The sequence below is a fragment of the Ornithodoros turicata genome, chromosome 2 (genome assembly GCF_037126465.1).
Source record: "Ornithodoros turicata isolate Travis chromosome 2, ASM3712646v1, whole genome shotgun sequence".
NCBI lineage: Eukaryota > Metazoa > Arthropoda > Arachnida > Ixodida > Argasidae > Ornithodoros > Ornithodoros turicata.
The window spans coordinates 4,947,741-4,970,714 of NC_088202.1; the positions used below are offsets into that span (position 1 = coordinate 4,947,741).

Below are 22,974 nucleotides of genomic sequence, written 5' to 3' on the forward strand. Positions count from 1 at the left end.
TAGGGACGATAACAGACAAACACAAACACCGTGTTTGTGTTTGTCTGTTATCGTCCCTACCTCGTCTCGGGTTTTCAAGTCATGGATCTTCTGAGAATGTTTATGTATCATTCACACAAAGAGAGGATGACCTCTTGTTTTTCCCAAGCTTGTGCCATACTCACCTTGCAAACTGGCGATACGCAGTGTATCTGCATCGTCTACACAGATGTACATAAAATATAGTTTAGGCAAATAGGTAACCGGTTACAGTACAGTGCGTGTGCAGTGTCATTTCTACATGTACCTGAGAGCAACTGCAGTTTACCTGCCCACACCCTGTACATTACTACACATGCTGTGTTCTTTTAGAAACCAACATTGTTGTACTTTTCACTGAATCGACAATCAAGAAAACTCAATATCGCTAAAAACCTACGCTAAAACCTTATGCACAGGGCAATACATAAAAACGTGACTCAGGACACAGCACACTGACAATTACAAACTATTGGTTTTCTCCAGTTCAGAGTTGTGTACTGTACAGTCTTTTTACGTGCTGCGCCCTGTACTGGAGTTTTTAACGACTTTAATGCAGGACCAAACCAGTTTTGGGCGCCCAAATTTTAACATCGTTCGACAAGGACACATGTGACTTACTTGTGAATATAGTCGCTCATAGGTTCGCGCTGCCCACGGAGTTCAATATGCGACCTTCAGGACAGTCATATTGAAGCATAGAAGTTGGAAATCTTCGTGGGTTGTAATGCACTCATACTGCAGTCATTCGGCAGTGTTTTCGAGCTCCTGGCAGCACAAGCATTCGATCTCCTTCGGCATTATGACACACCAGCCACACCGGCACCATGAACAGCAAGTGCGCATTAAATATCAGAACACGAAATTTTAGAGAACGTTTACGTGTTCGATCACAGTGTGCGTTAAAAAGCTCATCGCTTACCTGAAGACAGGCGACTCATGCTGTCTGCTCCATCTGTGACCGATGTTCGTAGAGCTCTAACTTCGTCTCGCATTCGCGGCATCGGCGACGTTTCGAAAGCCTACCGAACTGTTCAGCACGCAGAATTTTCTTCTCGATCGCAGAAATGTCAGAAAGACGTTCCGGGCTCGAAGTCTCCGCATTTCTTCCTTCGACGTCCATATTGAAGATCGCTTTCCGGACGGATGCCGGCGCTCTCACAAACTCACTAACAACAGAACTTCCGGTCCGGGCGCCCAATGAAACGTGGACCTCGTGCTTTCGTCACACACACGGAAATTGGAGGATGTCCACTACAAAGAGGCTAGATTTCGGCCCCGATTGCGCGAGTTGAGGAAGCAAAGCGACCCTAGCAAAAATTCCAGCTGGAATGTCCAGGCTGGATTATCGGACCGTTTCCTGCCTTGAAAGTCAAATGGACCTGTCCTGTAAACAGGCTTGTGCATCGATGAAAACAAGCTTGTACCCGGACGGAAAGAAGGTGTTTCCGCCATGGTCCATCTGGGTCCGGTTTCCATCCAACAGTGGCTTAGGTCTACTCCCAGAAGGTATCCAGGCTAGAACAAGGAAAATTCCAGTCTCGTTCCTGGCAGCTGCTCCAGTGTGGAATGCAGTGGCATCCTAGCGGGGAACCCTATAGCTACCTGGTTATTACCTGCTAAAATAACATCAATGGTTGGGCATGGACTCCATAGGCTTCTAACAGGCTAAAAAGTGCACCCCGTTGCTCACTTTGATGAGTAATCAACAATAATCAACAAGTTCTAAAGCAATTTATTGTTTTCCAAACACAATAAAGGGATCAAGCTGATCCGAACTCAATCTGTGCTAGATGACTCGGTGCACATTGAGGATACAGATTTACCGAATTGAGTTAACATTGTCACTTGCAACAAAAACGTAGTTCGATAGACACAACTGTCGGAATTCTACAGCACCTGGCCGCACAGCATCATACTGGTGGTATGGGATATCACAGAGTGGTACCATTATTGTTTTCAGGAGAACACCAGGTACGCAGTACTTACACGGTGTTCTGTGACTACGTAGGGTACTGTACACTTTACAGAACGTTATTTACACTACCAACAGTGACCCTCACTCAGAGGTGACGTGGTATGATCTTAGCATGCATGACGGAGCTGACACAACTGCTTTCTTCGAGGGGCTGGAGATTTCAGATGAATGTGTTCGACCTATATAGACTTACAAAAACTTAATGTTGAAACATATATTATTAGACACTTTTTTCTTTCTCTTGAGTATATAACACACTGGCTCAATTAGGCAACTTCACTCATTGACAGTTATTATGCCTACATTTGCACTCTGACTGAAAATGACGTATGAAACACTAAAATGGGGTAGGTTACCACAGATATGTCGCTCTGTACACCAGGCTAATGTGAAATACTATGTGAGGCGATAGCGCACACTATCTGATAAAAACGAAATAATAAAACGTTAAAGAAGCCACAAGCTTTATGTGTCAAATGCCAAATGAGTATAGCATTCCCGATGTTTTTATGAACATGTGATAATGACCTTCTCAAGAAAAACACCTTCCTACATATCAGGATGCATGCTGGCATTATAGTGAGATTCAGAGAAAGCAATCCCTCCTCTTTTCAATGGAAAGGCATTTGCAGGTAGTCTTCAGGTTTGTGGCTGACCACACATGATGGTGGACATCTTATTTTTGTGGATGACCTTGTTCTGGTATATGGCTGAACGTAAGCCAGAAGGCTCCATTGCACGGTTTGTCTGTTCCTGATTGTGCTACAGCTATTATTTAGGCCTTAAGTACGATGCTACTGATAATGTCACCTGATGCTGATTTCGCTTTTCTGTGTATACCGATATTGGGTTCCTTCGGTTTTCTATTTTATATGACTGCAGATCAGATAGCAAGCCGAGAAAACGTTGCTACAAAAATCGATGTGTAAGCAGTGAGTTGATGTCAGCCAGCACTGACACTGCCTGCAAACACCAATTTAAGACAAAAAAGAAAAAAAGAGCACAGCGCGGCTCAATAGTACGGCAGATTTAGATGACCTGACCTGAACAGGAGAAGACAAAACAATGAACAGTACTTCACAATAGCGAGATGGTACTAAGGGTGAGCAATGTGTGCTCCTGTGCACAACAATAACAAGTTTTCAAAAAGAAACAAAACTGCGCGGCTATCACAGTCAATAAAAGGTAGGTTACAGTATGTCCATGAGTGATGAAGACATTTTGCTTGGCTAAAGAAGGTACGTCAACTTGTACTTAATTCTTTCCCTTGCGAGCAGCGTCCTGGCACTTCGATGACAACACCGCGTTTAGCTTGTCTTCAATGTCTGTGATGCAAACGCTGCGTCTTTTTCCCCATTCATGGAGTGTTGCTGCAATAAAAAATATGAAGTGCTTAAAATCCGCAGCCTGCTCAACTACTAGCAATTCAAAATTTAACAAACAGCACGCAATAATATGTAAAGGCTCTGTGGTTATAACTGGACCATGAGAAACATGCATTTAAAAAAAACTCCCGAACACGCATTCAAGTATGCACTCAAAACAGTTCAAATGTGCAATAAAATTATGCAGCACTTGCATGGCCACATTTTTCTGGGTCTTACCCCCTGGCAAAACTGGATATACCTCTCTCAAAATCCACGTCTTTCGGGTTAAAGTACAGTGTGTGAGGGCACTCCTGTTATCACTACCAGCATGGAAAGGCATCCCTCACCTAATGCTTAGGTCGCATGAGGTGAAGCTGACTTGCAGAACATTGATGTATGATGGTTTCAAGAAATATGGGGCAAGACCAGAGCTTCGCAGATTTCATTCGGTGTGCAAATTTTGGGCCTTATCGGACACTATCCAAAAACGTGAGGCCCTAAGCTTTGCATCATATGCGGCTTCCAAAAAAGACTGCGCTGCATATGGGTCATATATCAAGCAGTACATTTTCGTCAAGTGGTGAAACAAGCTCGTTCTACATAACAGCGTCAACTCAAATAGAGTCGCTGTCCACACTGACTTCGCAGTGCACTTGGAGGGCCAAGGGGGCCACGGCAGATACGTAGCTACACCAGAAGCTACATGTGGGCTCTGCAATGTACAGCAAAGAAACTACTGCAAACGAGATCTTCAATATAGTGGGATCCAAGATCACACAGAGTCTGTATGTCTTTCCAAAAACCTTTCGTGCCATACAATGATGTGGATTTTCCCTCTGGGGACAAACAACACACACAACGCGAAATGTGACAAAAAGCTGTGACACAGCCATCATTACCAATTTTAATTCTTCTGAGGCATGCACTGCATGTGGCAATTTTACCTTTACTTATGTAAATGGTAGGCAATCCTCTACGTACATCTAAAATGCCTGTGTAAGCATAAGAGCTACAGGAGGAAACATTTATGAGCTTGTGCAAAAGTAAACAAAAATTACTACTTGAGATTGCTAAAATATTTCATCAAGCTAAGTGCCCCATAGAAATTCACAAAAACAATAAGCAATGTAAAACATAAAATGCTGTCTACCACCCATACAATAATTTAGGGTGTACCTACCTCTGACAACGTCAACCTTTTTAAGGAGTCAGCTTCATCTTGTCTCCATTGGTGCTCATCCCTGTGGGTGTACGAAGTGCCAAAGACGGCGTGCCCCAAATTGCCTCCGCAGCATCTTTGACCACAATGGTGGCTTTTTTGTTCCCGAAGATCTTTCTTGCTTGCTGTGACGTTACCAATACGCCCGAAGTCAAGTGGACCTTCAAAGCAAGAGAAATTTATGCAAGATAAATTAGAAGTAACTTTCGCGTTTAACAAGGACAAACGATTTTTCTCCACAAAGATTCAGGTTACTTCACACTTCATAGTATGAAAACTATTTCTATTCATTGCTGTTCTTTTGCTGAGTCTCCCTATAGCAAAGGAAGATGTGCAATATACACTAGTACGAATACATGACTGAACAAAGTTCAGTCAAACACACGTTTCAAAGCCACTGTATAATCCTCAACTGATTGGTGACCAGGCTGATTAAGATGTTAAAACTGGGCGAACTTAATGGAATGCATAGCCAACAGGGATTACAACATCAGCAGCTCAAAACTGTGTACCTGGTCACCCACTTGTGTGAAAGGTGGTGGAAGCTTGCTAGGTCCCGCAGCTGGCAATGGTGCATTTGAAACTGAAAGAAATAAGTCTTTTAAAGCCTGTCCAAAGTCTTCTGCAGCATTGTATGTGTACTTTAACATGACACATGCTCGAAACAAGCTCTGCATCCATGACGATGTAAGCCTGAACTACAGCAACATACTAATAAAAAGTGAAAGGAGATCCGAGCTCTGAGAGGGTGGCTGAAAAAGCAGGCACACGAGTGCCAACAAATTCCCATAAAAGAAATCCTGAGAATGGGGGACGAGCAAACACAACACAAAAAGTTCAATGCGCTGTTTCTCTTTTTTTTTTTTGTCCGAATGCTCTCTGCTTAGGCTGTCGGACGCCATTCAGTGTGCTGCCGTTACTGTGCAAAAATTATCGCAACCACTTTGTTGAGTGCCACAGTAAAGTGGTGTATGAGGTTTTCATGGATTGTTCAGGTAATTTCAGTGATAGGCAACCTCGCAAGTGAAGTACATGACAATGTGGTACAGTACAAAGAGGATGGGGTCACAACCTGCTGTGTAAAGGACTTAACTGGAGACAGAAACAGTGGTATACTTGCAAAATAGTAACATATGTGTACAAGAATGAGTGTTGGTCACTTATTTTGGTAATTCCTAAGCTTCAAAGTACTGCAGGCCGCATGAAAACTTAACATTGGCCACATGTGGCCTGTCCGAGACTCATGCCTCAAACTAATTATTAAACATTAGCTGCAAACAACTGCTGCGCAAGTGCTAGGCAGCTCTCAAACATACCATAACATGGGCTGCTGGCCTGCGAGAGGGACGCCTCTGATACGGAAGACGTGTGGGTAGGACCATCATCCGCAATGTCCAAGGCCATTGAAGATGATGATGCTGAAAAAAAAAAATGATATACTTACTATAGCTCACCACATAGCCAAAATAGTGCCATGAATGACAACTGACAATATCAAAAATTTAATTACACAATTTGTCCGGTTTCATCAAGATGTTATCTCATCATAAAAATGTCAACTGAAGAGTACATATTACAGCATAAGGAACTTTAAAGTAACTCATTTCTTTCCTTAACTGGCTTGGGCACTTCATTTCAAATTCATCTGCAGATCTTGTACCTTACATTTTTTACACAGTAACGTAAGTGATTGCCCCCTAGTTCCTTTTCTCTAGTAATTCCCCACGCCTGTGCAACAAGCTCAAGTAACATAATTGCAAAAAAATTAAGAGAGAAAAATCACTGTCACAAGATACTATTTTCCAGCAGTACAATGCCAAGCATCACACACCAGTTGTGGTCTCAGGCAAACGGGATGCAGCTTGCAGGAATCTTTCTATGGCTGGTTCCACTGCATGAGAACAAAACTGTGTAAGGAAATGTACCACAGAGGTCACATAAGAAAGGAAGGTATTTGATAACAGGACTGCAGCAATCACTGCTTGTGTGGGCAATTATACAAACATCACCTCGCAAAAATAAAAAATGCCCTCCGTCACAGCTGAACCAGCAGTGATAGGCGCTCGTGAGAAGGCTTTGTATTTTTTGCTGTGAAACGGCCTTAGTCTGTTGTCAGGTCTGTTCCCCTATCATTATTCCCTCACCTAACAAGAATAAGAGCCAGCTCACTTAATAGCATCTTTGAATGCCGGCATTCTTCAAGGTTGCTGACTTTAGTTTCCAAGAGCTGGGACCTCTTTTCTGCTGCTTCATAGCGACGTCGCCAAAATGTTGCTTCAGCTTCCGCTTTCTTGACTTCGTCAGCTGCTACCAAACAGTCACTGCTGCTCACCGAGTCTGTATCGGACTAAGGAGAAATTCTTCTCTTCATCATTGCACTTGCAAACTTTGTAAACTCACTTCATGTATCCGAGCCTTTCTTTTCTTTGACTCCGGCACATGTTCCCGCAGAATGTCCTGCCACGTGTCCTGCTGAGCAGCAGCCCTGTTTTTCCGCACACGCTGGCCATCCTAAGTGAACATTGGGCAAAACATAGACTACAGTAAGTACGTGCAAGGCCATTGGACATCACTTATATAGGAGAGAAACAGGCAGTACACACATTTTTTTGCTTCTTTGCAATGGGTGGGTCCCCAATTTCATATTCGTCATCAAGTCATGGCTTAGCCATACGTTTCTTCTGCCGTTTTTCCACTATTTCCCTCTCAGTTTCTGAAAATACCCATGACAGTTGTGTCTGCTGCATTGTATCCACGTTCACTTTTTGCTAGCCATATACTCAGTGCATTAATGTACAGTTATGTGGGGTCAACTAACATGCAGTAAGGTGCGGTTCGTAATGATGGTGAAACAAATACTGATGACTCTATACTATACACTATATGGGTTGAAAGACGAACTATGTATTAAGTTTCGTTTTGGTATCAGCGTTACGTTCAATTATATTTGTCAATGCATTGCAAAAAATGAAATACTGCCGTCCTTCTGACACTGCCTCTTTAGACTAATCGGCAGCACACTGTCGTCTTGTGCTGTTTTGCTTTACTGTTTCAATATTTGCAATTTTTAGTCATTTCGAAGCACAACACGTGCTTGTATTGTACGCCCTTTATCGTTAATTCCAGTGCACCGAAGATATAAGGTGAAAGCCCAGAACATAGCGAAACTGGGCGCTGATGTATGGCACGTTTTTTTTTTTTTTCATAATTTAACTACAGGGATTTGTGAGGCAAAATTCACTGACAATTTTTTTTGGTGTGCGATAGGTGTGTAAGCTTTCAACATTTGTCGTGCAGTGTTGTTTTCTTCACTGTGGCCATTCGTCAGAAAAAGTGCTCCTCGCCTTATTCCTCCGACACTCGACGTTCACTGCAACGTCTATCACATGACTCAGTGCCACCCTTCGGTCCATTGTGCTTAAGCGCTTATGCACAGAGCCCAAAACTGACGCATGAGCGGACGTGGGCTGTTCATTGACTCATCTGTCGTGACTGACTTAGTTTGGTGTCTTCCCTGCATTAACACTTGAGCAGAGCGGGCCGACGTAGAAGTCAATCGGTTGTGATGGACGTGGTTAGTTTTCGGATTTTCTGCATAAATCCAGGATTCTCTTCATCCGCTGTATTATTCAATCGGAAAAGACTGGAAGAAGCTCATTCACGTGGTACAGCTTGGAGTAGCCAATGAACGTGGAACGTCGGAAGGATTAGGCGAGAAGCGCTTCTTCCGACGCCGTGGAACACAAAAAGTGTATTTTTTTTAACGGAGCGAATGAAACTCCTAACTTCGTCGTTGAGAACCTTGCACTTTACAGTCGAAGACTAGAATAAAGAATACTCACACCTGCTTTAGGCCTGTTCAACTTTAAGGCAGATGAACGCCTACCCACCAACATTATAAGGCAAAAAAGCTCCTACCTCCTAGCATATATATCTGCGCCTTGTAGTACCCGGCAGACTCCTCGTCTTCCCAAAAAGCAGAATACACCTTCTTTTTGTCGAAGTCCGACGTGTTGGTAGGCTCAAAGTCCTTGATGTGTGCAACAGGAATCGTGTAGAACCGACTAACTATATCGTCTATATAACGAACGAGCGCATACATGGATATGGCGTAGTTCGGCTTTCGCTTGAAGCGTTCCTGCAAAACACAAAAGGCGCAGGACCAAGTCAGTTGATAACACTACCTGTACGACGGAAATGGACAATTCATTTGCGCAATCCTTCACCACAACTCAAGTCTAACCAGTAAAGGTACCACAAAATATCGAAATGAATACCTCACGTTTCACAAACTCGCACACGACGCGTCATACGACATACGACAGCACCTTGCAACCCGCCATGCCCGCCAACGGCTACAGAGTATGGTTGCCAGACAAGAAAGCAAAATGTAGATGCCACTGGTTGATGCCAGGTCAAAGCGCCCCGTTTGTCGCTTGCTTTTGTTTAAAAAAAGTGACTTTTAAGTAGCTGCGTTTTATTCTTGCTACACAACTTAGCTAAAGTTACAAAAAATATGTGCTTGATGCTTCTGTGCATGTTTTTCCTGATTTTCGTGATCCGTTATGTATGGCATTATCACTGGAATCGGCATCACGTCATCATCATCCAACATGGAGCCCATCCAACCGCAGCATGGTAACTGCATCCATCAATAACACGTGGACGCAGTAGAGTCTTCCTTAAGCAGTGACTGTCTGACGTGGTGTAGTATGACGGCAAAGCGAGTGCGTACGGTGATGGCTCTGTTCACTTTCGTATGATAACGAGCTGAGCGGTCCTTAGCGGGTCTTCGTGTTCGGGGTTACGTCGCTTTTATATGTTCGGAGTTCGGGTTCAAACAACAGCAAAGAAGGGAGAAAAACGTAGATGTGTCCCGTGGTAGCGACGGAAAAAACAAGGCAGGTACGTCACGGCAGTTGAATTGCACTCGGCAGGATGTCGCTGCCTCAAAGTGACGTGAAGGAACGACGTCGGAAGCGTTATTTGACCCCTCAAAGTTCGGATGATTTACCGAAGTCAACAAGGTGTGCTTTACCGCCTGTTTCCTTTGAGGCACCGTCCACCGACACCACCAGACATGAGTATTTGTATGCCTTGCCGACCGGACAACAGACGGAAGACGCTTACATGGCTTTCGACAGCGGCGAGGAACACTCGTCAAGCGCTCAGCCTGCTCGCGTCAGTGACGTCGATGATTTGTCCAGCACTGTATCAGCGCCCCTACACTTATTCTCGGTCCTCTCCGGGGAGCATATGACAGAACACTCTCAAGAAACTGAATCAAGTGAACTGAGCGACGGTAATCAGAGAAAGCTTCGTCCCGACAAGCCCCTCACAGTGAACGATGTATTGCTGTTGATAACACAATTTTCGATAAGGCATGGGTTATCCTGGAAGGGGACAGGAGACCTGCAAAAGTTGGTAAATGTTGTGCTACAAGAACCTGTAATCCCGGAGTCGTTGCACATGTTTAAGAAAGCGTGTGCAACCTCCGAATAAAAAATGGTGTACCACTTCTACTGTCCAGACTGCGTGACTGCCCTGGGACAATCGCGGGCCTCTCTGAAAGAAAGAAAAGAACTGAAGCTTCAGTGTGGACAGTGCAAAAAGGAATATACAGGAATGGAGCTCTCAAATGGAGGCAGTTTTTTTGTAGTCTCCCCATCAAAGAACAGCTCACATCTCTGTTGCGAATCAGGACAGTGTCAGAAAAGTTGCAGGAGTCCTTAAACCGGCTGCAGCAGAGCTGTGATGAACCTGAGGTGATGAATGACGTTGTGGACGGAAGACTGTACCGCAGTATACGTAACAAGGTCTGCAGCGAGGCTGACATCACTGTGACAATGAACAGCGATGGGAGTCCAGCCTTCAACTCTTCAAACTACTCCATATGGCCTATTCAACTGACAATTAATGAACTTCCTCACAGTCTTAGAACATCCAACGTCCTGACCGCAGCACTGTGGTACGGCAAGGAGCACCCAAACATGAGCCTTTTCTTAGACGCATTCGTCAAAAAACTCAACATACTTTCGGAGGAAGGCATAAAATGGACAAGTGTGTCCAGAGAAATCACTTCTAAGGTGTTCTGCGTAAACTGTTGTGCTGATGCGCCGGCCAGGGCTGCCATGCAACACATGAAGCAATTCAACGACCATTACGGTTGTGACTGGTGCTTACATCCAGGATTCACCCTCGCAGGTACGAACCAAATTCAGCATGCAAATGTTTGCTTTCACTTACAACGAATGAGAAACTTGCCACATCTAACAAACATAAAGCCTTGTTTCAAGTTGAAAACAACAAATTCAGTCGCATCATATAGGTTATGCTGTGTTCACGTCAATTTTGGTGACATGCCATAGGGCGGGTGCCAATCTCATCTCTGGTCGCGGGTCCCATTGAGTCACAGAGAAACCCTGCGGGCCGTACACCCCATAACCAGGGTAGGGGTACCCTGCAGTGCTGTCAGCTTCACAATTGGTGATTTTCTATTAATGAAAAGGTTACAAAACTATTTCAGTTAATTAATTGCTCAATTTTTAAACAAGAAACAAAAACTTCGGGTGACAGGAAACACTAAGCAGTTGGTGGTGTTCTTTTTTCTCTCTAAAGGTGCGGTTCATCTTGTATAAACCAACTAATATAAAAAACGGCTAAAAATTGGGCTGTTCAATGGTGCATATTGAGAAGCTGTAAGACCCCCGATGCCAAGGAAGAACAAATAGACTGAACAACGCAAACACTTTGCTGCGTATTGTTTCGTCGGTTCTGTTTTTTCCCAGAACTTGGGGGGGGGGGGGGGGGGGGGATTGTTACAGCTTTTAACTCTGTAGAGCACCAATACTATAGGAGTAAAAGCTGGGACTGGTGTACTTAAAAAGGGGAAAACTATACTTGACATTTCGAGCGGACGCTCTTAATCAGAAAAAGAGGGGGGTTTCTCCTTTCTTTCTGATGAAGACCATCCGCTCGAAATGTCAAGTATAGTTTTCCTCCCTTTTCCCATTTTTTAAGTACACCAGTCCCAGTTTGTACACCAGTCCCTGCATGTTTTTGTGTACCTGGCAGTCTTTTTTATGGTTTTGACACCACTATTACAGACAAGCCATGTAAGTTTTGCTCGAAATTTGGGATAGAAATGAAGGGAAATACAGATGAGGGAATACAACAGCAAGTAATTGAAGCCTTTTGTGGCAAGACATTACTGGGTACGTGAATGCAAGATGTAGATGTTCTGCCTGCTTTGATGTGTGGCAACAGCATAAATCTGTCGATAATCCACTGGTAGGCATAAAAGATTTTAATGCATGGACACATTTGAATGACAAATAACAGTAAGCAAGCGTGTCTGAGTCTGTAACTGTTGTTCTCAAAAGGATCGTCAGTCGTGAAATACAAGGCGGACCTGCTTGACGTCCACGACAGGACCCATGCCACGATGGTGGAAGATATGAAGGCTGCTGTGACAAGAGGACCAACCAATGGAGTGAAGGGCCCGAGCCCACTGATCAACCTTCAAGGCTTTGATATAGTATGGGGTTTCACCCCAGACTATATGCATTGCGTCCTGTTAGGGGTCACAAGGCAGTTCTTGCAGATATGGCTGGAAAGTCCTGGGGAGCCATATTATATTGGAAGGCCAAGAGACCAAGCCATTATAAATGCAAAGTTATGCAGCATAAAGCCCCCCTCCAATTTTTCACGGCCTCCCCGTTCTCTGAGCACTTACAGGAATTGGAAAGCCTCGGAATTCCAGAAATGGCTCCTTTACTACAGCCTTCCTTGTGTGGAAGGTGTGCTGAACAGCAAGTATCTGGGCCACTTCAGACTTCTTGTGTGTGCTGTGTACCTGCTGCTGAAGCAGTCTGTGTGCATGCGTGAAATCAACAGAGCAACAAAACTTGTGGTGGAATTTGTTTTAAAGACACAGAAGTACTACGGGGAAAGTCAAATGACTTTCAATGTTCACCAGCTTTTGCACCTACCCAAAAGTGTTGTCAATTTCGGTCCTTTGTGGTCCCATTCATGTTTTTGTTTTGAATCGAACATGGGTACACTTCTACGCTTGATCAAGTCATCAAAAGGTGTGCCACTCCAAATATCATCGACAGTGATGATGCAGAACCAGACAAGAAAGATGTTGGAGCATGCTTGTTCATCCACAAAGGAGTATTCCGAATCGTTACATGGGGAGCCTAGTCTCTTCACTGGTACTCATTTCTTAGGAAGTGGACAGGAATTCGACATGACACCACACCTGTCATTAATCAACCGTGTATTGGGATACACTCCAAGCTCTGCCACCGAGTATAGCCGTGTCAGCATTGGTGGATTCGTCTTCCACAGCATGCAATACAGCAGGCCAAAAAAGACTGGTAACACCGTACTGCTACTAAGTACACAGAGGGACCTTGTGCGGATTGAGCACATTATACGCTTTAATGATAGCAGATGTTGCCGTGATGTGTACACTATTTCGAGACGCCTTACTGCTGAAATTGCCCTTGCAACAGACCACATCCACAGTGTAGACCTGTTGCCAGTTTTCAGCATGTACAGCCTTGACAGCAGTGCCACGCCTTGTGTGTACATTGATTTCAGAGACAAGAAGTATGTGTGCCAGATGCCGAGTATGTATGAACGTTCCTAAATATTTCGTGCCTTCCTTACCATTATGTTCATTAGATTCAAATATGTGCTTTTGTCAAACCACCCTTGTTTGCTTCGAATATTAATGGTTAATAAACAAGTATCTTGTCAAAAATTGCTAATAAGTTAAGCAAACGCATTAAAGGTGTTGTGACACTTTGATGAATGCGTTTGCTGCTTTTGTGTGCAAGTATAATCCAGTCGTATATGTCAACAGTTTCATTAGATAAAGCTACAGATTATTATTATAATTTTCTTACAAGCATTGTTAGAAACTGCTTAGTTACTGTGAATGAAGTCTGTATCTTTTGCATCAGATGTGTGTCAGTTTATATACTGGGAATACTCACAGTGTGAGCGACTGCTGAACTAAATGCATTCTGACGAGGAAAACTAGTTATTTGAATATGAGAGAACTGATGTTCTGAGGCTGGACTTCCATTTTTCACATCGTAGCTACTTTTCACGTTTACTTTATTGGCACTGGTAACGAAGGCTGTGCTCTTGTGTGGCAGAGTATTTACACTGAAGTTTGACAGCCAATTACCACGTGCAGAAGTCCTGAACTGAACAACATTGCATGCGCAGTAACAGGTGACAGCTCATTTAAGTATATCATAGTGACTCTTGTATGTTTGCTTTCGCCGGCACGTGTTGTTAACAGCTATATGCATCTTATAAACATAAAGTTAACTATAGTTGTGGTGATAGCCACATAATAGATGTGAAAATTCTGTGTTGCCAAACATGTTGATAAAGCACATATGACTTTTTAGTGAACAATAAACACAACCTTGTTCCTGTCATTAACAATACCTCGAGCGTGTCCATGTGTACATTGAGCGGATGGCAGGCTTGGACTGGGCTGTAACCTTTCCAGCTGGACCACCATGATTTGTGAGTGTAAGCTGCCTGGTTCCACAGTGTAAATTTGACTGGTTCTACATCCAGCATGGGAACAGCACTGGCTAGCATGGTTCAAGCCTGGTTCTATATATCCAGGCTTGTTCCATGCTTGACCCAGGCTGATTTTTTTACTAGGGGAAGCCGGTTTTCAGCTCGCCGTTTGGCAAACTTTGCCGCCGCGCACAGCCAAAATATTTCGTGTGTGGCTTGGAGGCATATTGTACCTTCGTAATAGATGCAAACGGAAGATTTGTCGAACTTCTGGTCAGAGTCCCTTTAAAGTATGCCCTTTCCATTTGTAGTGCCCCGTATGCTATGACATTATGAATAGGCTGATAGTTTTTTCAGTATGACTAAGGAAAACCTCAGGTACATTTTGTGAATTGGATCTATGTTTTTGTGTGATCTGTGCTGTGTGCTTTGGTTAAGTTTGCAAAAGGAATATTTGCTTATTATAATTAAGATTACATATCTTCCATTGTGTTTATGCATAGTGCTCATAGTATAGTGGTTAAACATTCCTGATGACAGTTGTGTGACTCGATTCTCCCAAAATCTGTTTGCGTTTGTGTGCCGCGTGTTACGATGATTAGAATTGTAGACTCCGTCTGCGCGTCTTGCTTGCAAAATCCTTCACTTGCATCGCGTCATTTGATAATAGATTCCTTTCAACATATATTGTCAACTCTCCAACTCTTTGAGAAATATATACACTGTGCCATTTAATTCGTAAAATATGATAAACTTTCGCAAAAGATTAGTGATCCTCTTTTGTAAACAAAGATTGATGTAACATGCCTCCAAATTCCAATAAGCGATTCTTCTTCTACAATTCTATCCTTCGGATGTCGATGGTGTACAGAGTGTAGTCGTGTAAAACCTCTTTGATTGTCAGCGCTGATTCCATGCGAGGATTCTTGTACGTAGTGTGGAATAATCGTCTCCTTAGCAAACATTGTGTTCAATCTAGCCATACTAATCAGCTGTTTTCGTTGCGATGTGTAGAATACATTACATTGATGACAAATATTACATTTATTATTTCAGTTACACACTTGTTTATTTCGATAAATTACAGTTGTTCAATTCCAAACTCTGAAGTTTTCTTTTGTTGTCTTGATTGATGAATTCCGAAGACATCAAATAGTTTAGTTTTATTATTGGGCGCCTGAATCCAGCGTTGATTAATGCAGGCGATATGTTGTCCCAAGGGGAAAAACAATGTCGGCACAAAGTCGGCACAATGTACAGTCTCAGACTAAAAGTTGTCGGCCCGACCTACGTAAAAGTGACCGGGCCAGGTCGGGGATTGACATTGGCCTAACGTGGCCGGACTTAATCTGCTGGAGGTTCCGCCAACGTATATGGCCGACCTAAACGACATAGGGCTAAGGAAGTGCCAGCAAAAACCAAGATTGGTTGCAGCTTGGAGTCTCCCTGGCTTCACCTTAGCCAGCAATCTATTTTTATTGATGGGCCGAACGTGGGCCCCAGAGTCAGAGAGCAGTAGGCACGACGATGGATAGACGTTATTCATTCTCAATTGTCTCGCAGCGTAGAGTAACAATTTATCATCCTTTGTTTGTTGCTCGTATTTCCCACAACGGACAGTAAGCACGCCGTTTTAGAGCACAGAAATTTCCCACAATGGAACGGCGTTTCAACGTGCAAAAAATAGAATCACAAAAGCTCGCAATATGCCCGAGACCACCATAATCAAACTGCTCACAAAGAAAAGCAATTGCATTTCTCGTATTGCTTACTCTAGGATGGGAAGACGTAAGCATTTCTTTCCTGAGGAAGAACAGATTTTAGCTTATCTTGCGAGCTTCCACAGGTTCGTGTGAGTCAAAATGAAGGGTGATGTGTCTAAGTTTAAATCGACGTGTACACAAACAACACTGAAATGAGGAATTTATGGTCGTATTAACTCACGATGAAGATAACGTCTCTGTTTCTTACTGCTTTTGGTTCGAGACAATCTCTTGGCCAATCGAAAGTCGAACTTATGCAATGCTACACCATTCCGCCTTTCCCTCTCCCCAAGGAAAGATACCGAGATTGGACCGAGCTTGGCAGGTGCTTGGCCAACGAGCTCGTTCTTGGTACAGGTCTGCCCCCTGGCCGACGGCTTGCCAAATCTCGCTTTGCCTATCACTATGCAACATTGTGCCAATGTTGGCTGGCTGAAAGAGTCGTTGGCCAACTGTCATCCGACTTTCTGCCATCCGTCAAAGCATCTTCTTTTTTTTTCTTTTTTTTTTTGTTTCGAGTAGCAGGTGCATTGTTTTCGGGTTTGTTTGCAGTGCAGGGCCGGCATTGGCCCTCCTATATTATGCAAAACTCTCAATAGCACGCCCGCAAATCGCCGCACAACGTCGTTCGACTGTGAGCAACATTATACTGACGTTGGTCCAAGGTGCAGTGGCCGACCAAGTCGCATGCCGACCACTGGCCAATGGTTGGCAGTCGCCACTTTTCACTTGGGTAGAGAACAGGATATGGTTTAAATCTCGTGATATCTATCGCTATTACCAAAAAAAGAGGGGCTGTGCGTTCTTTTTGGTGAATTTCATCGCGACGACCACACGATGTTGGCCAGACGATGCACGCCAAAGCTTTAATGACACGTCAACAAGGTGTCAGGGCGTGCTGTGGGGCCAGCGTCCGTTGACCAACATACTCTGTTAGTGACATTGGACCATGCTTGTTTCAATCATTCTTGGCCGATGAAGTCGTTTGCCGACCGACTGCCGATGGCCGGCCGATCATCGGCAGTCGGCAAATTCCCATTGGGGTCGCCGCATTTGTATTGCTTCAGCAACTTGCACTTCATTGCAATGAACTTGCACAGTCTCTTGTTGATGTTTCATTTCTTTGTATGAAGATTCTTGAATGGCGTACAAGAGAGTATTAGATGAAAACCGTCCAGTGGTCCAACACAATTGATATGTTCATTGAGTTTCAATAAGTGATGATACATCAGACCATGTATGACAATATTGAACTTCTGTTCATTCGCCATCATTGCAAGAACTGGTAGAAGAAAATAATTGCGTAGACGCTCTAGTGGAACATATCACGTGATAAGATTTTTTATGAACTTTCCATTTTAACTGTTAGGTGTAACTTCAACAAATCCGTAATCAATCGTGCGATATAAACTGCTTCTGTATGATAATTTGATCTGATTGCTTGTTTGATTAATGCAATGCCCATTGCAATGATTACAATTACATCTGGTCTTGTGTATTTCAATTCTTCCTTAGCAAACCTAAAAAACTCCACCATCAATCCAAGTGGCCCTTCCGATGTTGACGTGCAAATATTTTTATAACTATTCTAGATTCGGCATACAAGTTATTGCGCCTCCATTTCCGTAATTTGTACCATATCTCTGAATACGACCATGTCTCAGACGTATTGAAATGCTGTGATAATATAATAATTTCGCAGCTCTTCTTTTTCGAAGCTGCTTTTTATCATGTCCTCCCATGACCTATGGTAGCGAGTACAAAATCCGTTCATCTCTTTGCTGAAACTTCCTCGTTTGTTCTGTTTCTAGTGTGCTTCTACACTTAATTAAATCATATCTGTGCTCATTTTATTCAGGTTTAGTATGGTATTGATATCCCGCTGTGAGAATTATGGAAAATGATTTACAAAAGAGGCGATGTGTAAGGAAAAACGTGTGCTTCCATTGTCTCTCCTGTGCACAAATGCCACACTAGAGTCTGTCCCTCCCAATCTTGACTTGGGTGGGGGCGAGTTGATGGCCTTCAACTACATTGTGTACCAAAGCCACGGGAGAATTCCCCTACCCCCTGAGGGCGGAACCTTTACGAAAATCTACGGGGACCGTATGGTTAGCGGCTTCCCTCTCTTTTCGAATCTACTAGTGGGTACTGAATGAAAAAGACAGGTTTCTTTTGTGTATTCGCGCTGCTTGTTTAGAAAAGGTTTGCTTGAATTAATTACTGCTTTGACTTTGTTTCAGATGATCACTCGATTGATATTAATAAAAATATTCTACGACTTGGGAAGGTATTTCTGAGATGTGTCTGTTGATTTTCTCTGTAGAGAACTTTTACATTAATTTGCATTTTAGATCTGTTGTTTCTTTGTGGCTTCTGTGGTAGAAATTATTGTTGCAAAGTTTTCATAAAAATTATGTAATTTAATTTGATTCTCGTTTTTGAATGAGTATTGTTTAGAACTATCATTGAATAAACTTGAGTTTCTCTCTTTGCTTCAGATGTTCACTCGATTGATACTTTGTGAGTTGGGAATTATGTATGCATGATTTATTAAGTTCGCAAAGTTTCTCGTTTTGATTAAGTAATGTTTCCGCCGATGGTAGCATAACATTTCTCGTTTGCTTATAATGTTTGTCTAAAACCATCTTGCAGTGATATTGATGTCTGTTCATAGATTTTGCTTGCTACTGTTTGTTTTGATGTAATTCTTATTGTGTTCTTGAGAATCGAATAATGCTAACGTCTATTTGCGATAGTTCATCAATAAAAAATTTAGCCTCTGTGCAAACTTGACCAGTCCTAAGAATATTCTTTTTTGGGGGGAAGAATGTGAAAGAGAGAGAGAGAGAGTCTCCCACTCCATAGATTGACAAAGGACGTGCGGTTTCTTCGCTTTGGGCTGTATAGAGGGAGAGAGAGAATGACCCCCACCAGGCTCAAGTAGCAAAGATAGCTTAGCTTAGATCGATTAGAGTCTTGGCTGTACTGTTTGTTGGATACCACCGTCAAGGTAATCTTTATAGCGCCTGAGTAGGATGAAAATTGTGTATTGTTCGACTAGATTAGGTCGCAAGGATGATTTTATCATAGTTCAAAAGATAGATCATTTCTATTTCAAGTTATTAAATTTATAATGTTTCTTGTTTTGATAATTTGTTTTGCTATTATTTTCCTGCATGTGTCTGTTGTTTACACGTTGGCGGATGCGCCGTTTAGAGTGCTTCTCTGCTATTCAGCGTTAGTTCTGTGCTAGTCTCAGTATTAAATTGATAAGTTTCTCGTTTTGATGGGTTGTTTTTCAATTTGCTGCATGTATCTTTTGTTTACGTGTTGGATGATGCGCCGTTTAGAGTGTTTCTCTGTTCTTCCGCGTTAAGTCTGTGCTGGTCACAGTATTAAATTTGTAAAGTTTCTTGTTTTGACAGATTGTTTTTCAATTATTTTCCTGTATGTATCTCTTGTTTGGATGATGCATGGGTTTGGCTCCCTATTAGCAGTTGATCGTGTTTCTCGTTATTTCCTTGCATGTGTGCTATTCACGTAATAAGAAACTGATTAATTGTGTCATGTTGGAATATTCAACTTAGCTTCCCATATTCTTTAATATGTGTATTGTGTTTCTTCTGCTTCAGGTTTTTGGCTGGGTTTTTCTCCCTCATACAGAGTCATAACATATTTCCCGGCATTGATGGCTTTAATATATTGTCACTTGTACTTTTGTGTATGGCTATCCTTTGCATCTCTATACTTGCATGTAAACCACTGCACGGCTCTTGTAAGGAAAACCTGTGAAGCTGGCCCAGGTGTGATGGTAGCATCGTTTGGGCGTGTTGACAGTGTGCATGTCTATACTTGCATGTAAACCGCTCACCGTGCAGCTGTTGTAGCGGGAAAAATACAAATGAAGTCGGCACAGGTTGAAAAATGTGAATGAAGTCGGGTCAGGTGTTGTCAGTGTACATGTCCCTCCTTGCGTGTAAACCGCCCACCGCACAGCTGTTGTAGCGGGGGAAAATACGAATGAAGTCGGCCCGGGGTGAAAAATGTGAATGAAGTCGGCCACCAATCACTTTATAAGAATCTGATTAATTAAATTTGTGGCATGTTGTAATATTCAACTTAGCTATTGTGCTTGAACTTACGTACATCTATCAGAACTTGTAATAGCTCCACTATAGTGCTCACGTATTGGAATGTTAGACTTTTTATAATAAAACTTGTAATTTTGATTGTAATCATATTGATTAAGAATATCTTCTTTGATTAAATGTGCTATTCTATTTTAGTTCTGATTCATTGAAAATTTGTGTGATTACCATTAATAAAAAATATTGTGTTTGATATGTGATACCTCTTCAATGCTATTGCCTCATACCTGTAATAAGTATAATCTTTATTATGTGCATTGTGTTTCTTCTGCTTCAGGTTTTGCAGCTAGATTTTTCCCATTCACAGATTCACATTACAGCATTAGCTTTAATAAATATATTTTTACTTGTACTTTTGTGTATGGCTATCCTTTGCATGTCTATGCTTGCATGTAAACCGCCTACTGCACACCTGTTGTAGCGTGAAAAAAATTTGCGAGTGAAGTCGGCCCAGGCGGAAAAAGTGCCAGGGTAAGCGCATGCGCAGCCCTTCGGCCACGCGCCGCCCACCGGTAAGCGCGCGAGGCGCCCTCCACCCGAGCACCGGCCGCCGGGCGGAGGAAACAAACATGAAAAAAGTCGCCGCAGACGCGACGGTGGCGCAGCCCTGGTGGCAATGTCTGTGAATCCTACCCTATCTATACTACTAACATGACTTGCATATTTTGGGATTTTGTAACTTCATGTTAGACCTGAAGAAGTGCAGTCTTCTGCACGAATGTCCCGTCTCATTAAAATTTAGAGCTCTCAACCGTCTTCTTTCGGTTGTGAATCTCTATCGCGGGTTACTTGCACATTGCTCTTCTATGCACTATGATTTTGCAGTAATGTTATGGACTTTGGATAAGAAGATTACACAGCACTGCTCAGGCACTTTTGCCTAGTGAACAGCATCTATGCAGTGTGCATACAGTATTTGTGCAGGAGACCCACTAAAAATGTAATGAATGTGGCATTGCCAACAGTAACGCACCAAGTTAAACACAAGTATTGTAGAATGCAGGTATTTTAGCTTACATGCCAATCCAGTACCGCTGTCCAGTGTGAAGTTGTGACAAATAAATAGTTTCCATTTTTCTTAGCTCTCAGAACACAGACAGTGAATTAATAAGAGTAGATATTGTTAACACGAATTCTGGGCTATTCTTCAACTAAAGATTCACAGATAGTAAAGGCACCTTCCTCAATGAACGTTGATGACACTGAAATTTCTGAAACGTCATCAGAGGCGACATCAGCTTATGCGTGTCAGGAAGGACTGTATGTCCAACAGTAATTCAGCTAACAGTAACAAAAATGTGCAAAAGACAAATTAACCGAGCTAATGTAACGTACCTTCTATATCAGACAGTGAAGCTTGTAACACCCCATCCACAGGACCTTGTAACAGGTTGTACAAGGTCCTTGTAACACCCCATCCACCAGTGTCCAGACAGCAAAAGTGCTTGAACTGGGAGATAGCAGCTAATCGGAACAGCGACCTTTGTTTTCAACCCTGAAAGCACAGGTTGTAACTTTGAGGGCAGATTTAAGAGTGATGCCAAGGTGCCTGCATGCGAGCGCACATGAAATGTTAAACATAGGTGAATACTCAAATTATAACATCACATTCATTGTCATACCTGTTGGTGGAGGTTGACTGCAACTGACGTGTCAGCAATTTCCTCATGCACAATGTGCAAGCCAGATCCTGCTTCATTTCCGCCTTCAGCGTGCACTTGTGGCAATTCAGAAGTTAGATTATCAATACTATTGTGTTGTTAATCGTGGTTATATCAGAGTAAGCGCAGTAGGACAGCTGCACAATCGACTCATTAACCTTGCTATTTTTTATATCTGAACCTCGACTTACCTTTTTTGCTCTCGTTTTTTGTTGTGATTTTCCGTGGCACGTTCAGAATGTTGTGCGTCGGGCACCTCAGATTTTCATCAGACGATTTCGTGCCGAGATTCCAAATTGCCTCTGGAGTCGCGCGTAACCTATGATAACATTCGTGGACGAAATCCTTGCAGTGGAAATTAGCAGGCACCACTGTCAGCCAACAGCTTCGCACTGCTTGGTCTTTTGGCAGCTTTAGGTAACACTTGAATGCTCCGATGAATTGTTCTAACAGCGTAGCACCGTCGCATCTTCGACAACTTCGCCGTGGCATATCACGTATCATATCGCTCTAGCCCATAAAAGACAAGGCCAGAACGAGGAAGTCCACTTTCCAAACGACGCTGTACCAAAAAAATATTCACATACTTTGTTTCCGGCTTAGCAAAAACATAACAGCTGCTCGCTTATGTACGATGCACAGAGGACGAAACGAAAGAAGCCAAGCGGCCAAGTCAAGAGGTCATGCCAAGCCAAGGACAGATAAACCGAGAGCAGTGACGTCGGTGCGCGAGTGCGCAGGGTTTGCCGACGGTCTGACAGGCGGGCTTGAGAACTAAAAAAGATGTTTTCTAAAAAACTACGAACAGTTGGACCAAGATATTTCGCACACATATTGAGTCTTCGCTAACGAACACACAGCGCGAGTATCGCTCAGTTCTGCGGCACTTCAAAATCGGCATATCTGACCTTTAAGGTTGCGGTTCACCCTTTCCGTGATATTCGCATGGGGATGATTTGGAGTCGTTCTCTTGTGCCGGATCCCTAGGGCACCACACGAGTCGACGAACACCCTACCTGTGAAGTAGGAAGCATTATCAGTAATCAGCTGGGACGGAAACCCGAACCGTGAGAATGTGACATGCAGCCGGTCCCATATCCGTTCCGACACTAGCTTCCTAAGCGGGAATAGCTCCACCCACTTAGAGAAATGATCAGTGACCACCAACAGGTACTAGTTCCCGCGTGGACTACTCGGAAATGGTCCCATCACGTCACACGCTACGATATGCTAAGGGTAGCTGCTAACTACCGGTTGCAACATGC

At 43.1% G+C, this 22,974-nt stretch overlaps 2 protein-coding genes across 4 annotated transcripts; one reads left to right on the top strand and one right to left on the bottom strand.

Moving 5' to 3' along the window:
- Positions 1 to 1,735: 1,735 nt before the first annotated feature.
- On the bottom strand, positions 1,736 to 8,941 carry LOC135385153 (uncharacterized). 3 transcript variants are annotated; one of them, XM_064614329.1, is made up of 10 exons: positions 8,860 to 8,941; positions 8,501 to 8,720; positions 7,186 to 7,295; positions 6,983 to 7,093; positions 6,752 to 6,929; positions 6,414 to 6,473; positions 5,899 to 6,000; positions 5,095 to 5,165; positions 4,544 to 4,743; positions 1,736 to 3,366 (listed from the first exon to the last, which is right to left on the bottom strand). In XM_064614329.1, exons 5-9 carry the CDS (start codon positions 6,759 to 6,761, stop codon positions 4,564 to 4,566), a joined length of 423 nt encoding a protein of 140 aa, XP_064470399.1. In that variant the 5' UTR covers positions 6,762 to 6,929; positions 6,983 to 7,093; positions 7,186 to 7,295; positions 8,501 to 8,720; positions 8,860 to 8,941; the 3' UTR covers positions 1,736 to 3,366; positions 4,544 to 4,563. The 3 variants fall into 3 exon arrangements, with proteins under 3 accessions (XP_064470399.1, XP_064470400.1, XP_064470401.1); XM_064614330.1 differs by having other exon boundaries at positions 8,865 to 8,923; XM_064614331.1 differs by lacking the exons at positions 8,501 to 8,720; positions 8,860 to 8,941 and having other exon boundaries at positions 7,186 to 8,494.
- A 264-nt stretch (positions 8,942 to 9,205) lies between these two features.
- LOC135385154 (uncharacterized) lies at positions 9,206 to 20,284 on the top strand. The gene is made up of 2 exons (XM_064614332.1): positions 9,206 to 10,786; positions 11,965 to 20,284. The coding sequence occupies exons 1-2, from the start codon at positions 10,351 to 10,353 to the stop codon at positions 13,236 to 13,238; spliced, it is 1,710 nt and encodes a 569-aa protein (XP_064470402.1). The 5' UTR covers positions 9,206 to 10,350; the 3' UTR covers positions 13,239 to 20,284.
- The last annotated feature ends 2,690 nt before the right edge of the window (positions 20,285 to 22,974 follow it).

Bases quoted from the DNA above. Each gene is read 5' to 3' on its own strand.
- LOC135385153 (XM_064614329.1), bottom strand. The intron at 5,166-5,898 runs GTATGTTTGAGA...TATTTCTTTCAG, and splicing joins GGCCAGCAGCCCATGTTATG to TTTCAAATGCACCATTGCCA. The intron at 4,744-5,094 runs GTACACAGTTTT...CTTGCTTTGAAG, and splicing joins TCACACAAGTGGGTGACCAG to GTCCACTTGACTTCGGGCGT.
- LOC135385154 (XM_064614332.1), top strand. From the start codon at position 10,351: ATGAATGACGTTGTGGACGGAAGACTGTACCGCAGTATACGTAACAAG. The intron at 10,787-11,964 runs GTACGAACCAAA...TGTTCTCAAAAG, and splicing joins TCCAGGATTCACCCTCGCAG to GATCGTCAGTCGTGAAATAC.